At 50.0% G+C, this 2,134-nt stretch overlaps 1 protein-coding gene across 1 annotated transcript; it reads left to right on the forward strand.

Moving 5' to 3' along the window:
* The first annotated feature begins 1,068 nt into the window (after positions 1-1,068).
* Positions 1,069-1,869, forward strand: LOC149794692 (protein CFDP2-like). Its single transcript, XM_089966221.1, has one exon. The coding sequence runs from the start codon at positions 1,069-1,071 to the stop codon at positions 1,867-1,869; it is 801 nt and encodes a 266-aa protein (XP_089822347.1).
* The last annotated feature ends 265 nt before the right edge of the window (positions 1,870-2,134 follow it).

Here is a 2,134-nt window from a genome sequence, read left to right on the forward strand (position 1 = left end):
GTGTGTGTCGGGGTGTGTTGTTAGCCTGGCTGCATATCTGAGGGTGAGTTCTTGTCTTCTAAGGTGGAGCGGCAGTTCTCCAGTTAAGATTTGAAGCTCCACTAGTGATGTGGATGGTAGTGCTCCAGTGCAAATAATTAGGGCCTTTATTTGTATGCTATCTAGTTTCGGGGTGATCTGGGATGGGTAGTACCTCTGGTGGATGGGCACGTCGTGCTCCTTCGGGAGTAGCTTGTCCATCTTTGGTTCTCACCAGGCGCTCAGCCCTCACCTGTGGCTCCAAGTAGCTGTAGCATGCGCAGCGGCCACACCACGGGAAACGGCTTCGACTGGCGGGCTAAACCAGGTAGAGGGTAGCCGACGGGTCTCAAAAAACCCTCGGTGACTTAGGAGCTTGCCTATCCTTGCATTCGAAACCAGTTTCGGTATACTGGGCGGAAGAGATCAACTGAGTGATCCAACGGCCACGAAGGCGAATCTGCAAACGTTTTGTGGAGAGCGCAGGGTATGACAAGGCACGGAAGACGTCATAACCATCCAATGCAGCCGAAGTAGTCCCCAGCAGTGACGAATCTTCGTACCACTGAGTTCTAACTACCAAGGCCGAGAGAGTGAGGCTGTCTCTGTGCAAAGGCTGTTTCACTTTAATCTCCTTCACGCACAGGTTAGGTTGTGCACCTATCATTCATCCGCATCATCACACTCATAGTTCCTTACCTGCACCTACCAAAGTCCTACGGCGATGGGCGACTGGCGACTCAACAGGTGGAGATGACCACTGGGAGTTGTAGTCAGATCCTGCACGTAGGCGGCCCTTGGACAAGTGGTCGTTTTGCTCTGCACCCAGGGCAGTAGAACAGTTCGGCAGCATCCAAGGGCGACTGAGCAGACCTTTTCAGGACGGCGCTGCTCACCTTGAATAGGGAGAGGCCTAGAAAAGGTGGCTTAAAAAAAGCTTGCCCTAAAATATCTGGCCAGCATGCCGCGGCTGGCAAGATCATCCATATCCACGGTCGAAATAATCAAAGAAAAAAACTTATTATCGGAGCATGGAACATCCGTACTCTCATGGACAAAGAGAACGTAGCAAGACCACACAGGAGAACAGCTCTAGTTGCTAAGGAGCTTTCACGCTACAATATTGACATTGCAGCCTTGAGTGAAACCAGGTTCGCAGAGGAGGGTTCTCTTACTGAGCTAGCAAGCGGCTACACATTCTTCTGGAAAGGAAAAGCCCAAAATGAGGACAGGATCCATGGAGTCGGCCTGGCTATCAAATCATGTCTTCCGGAAATGCCTGTTGGTATCAATGAGAGGCTAATGAAATTGCGAATACCTATCAGCCACAAACGCCATGCAACAATCATCAGTGCCTACGCCCCTACCCTATCGAGTCCAGCAGAAGCCATCGAGCAGTTCTATACCGACCTCAGCTCTGTACTTAGCTCAGTTCCAGCTGACGACAAGATCATACTACTGGGGGACTTCAACGCCCGTATTGGCTGTGATTATGGTCGATGGAAAGGTGTGCTTGGCAAACACGGTGTCGGCAGAATGAACAACAACGGCCTGCTTCTACTCAGCAAATGCGCAGAATTTAACCTCCTAATCACAAACTCAATGTTCAGAATGGCGAACAAACACAAGAACACCTGGATGCACCCCAGATCTCGCCAATGGCACTTAATCGACTATGTAGTAGTCCGCCAGCGTGATGCCAAGGATGTCCTCATCACCAAGGCCATGCGAGGAGCAGAATGCTGGACAGACCACATACTTGTCCGAACTACCCTACTGCTGCACATTGCCCCTCATCATCTAAGACGTCCTAAACTTGTGCGCACATCCTTCAACATTGTCAAACTTTAGCAGCCTTCCACAAAGCTCAATTTCCAGAAGAGACTAGATGACAAGCTGTCAACAGACGGACCGATATGTGGAAATGCCTACGAAAAATGGAACAAGCTCAGGAACACGATAAGAGAAACAGCTATGGCGACCCTGGGCCCAAAGAAACGAATCCACCAAGACTGGTTCGACAAGAATAACGATGCCATTGAAGATCTGCTTGCCAGAAAGAACAAAGCATTCATGGACTGGCAGAATCACACAAACTCCATCAACAAAAAGGACC

This window comes from Sinohyriopsis cumingii, chromosome 7 (assembly GCF_028554795.1).
Source record: "Sinohyriopsis cumingii isolate HCF-2022 chromosome 7, ASM2855479v2, whole genome shotgun sequence".
Lineage (NCBI taxonomy): Eukaryota > Metazoa > Mollusca > Bivalvia > Unionida > Unionidae > Sinohyriopsis > Sinohyriopsis cumingii.

Bases quoted from the DNA above. Each gene is read 5' to 3' on its own strand.
- LOC149794692 (XM_089966221.1), top strand. From the start codon at position 1,069: ATGGACAAAGAGAACGTAGCAAGACCACACAGGAGAACAGCTCTAGTT.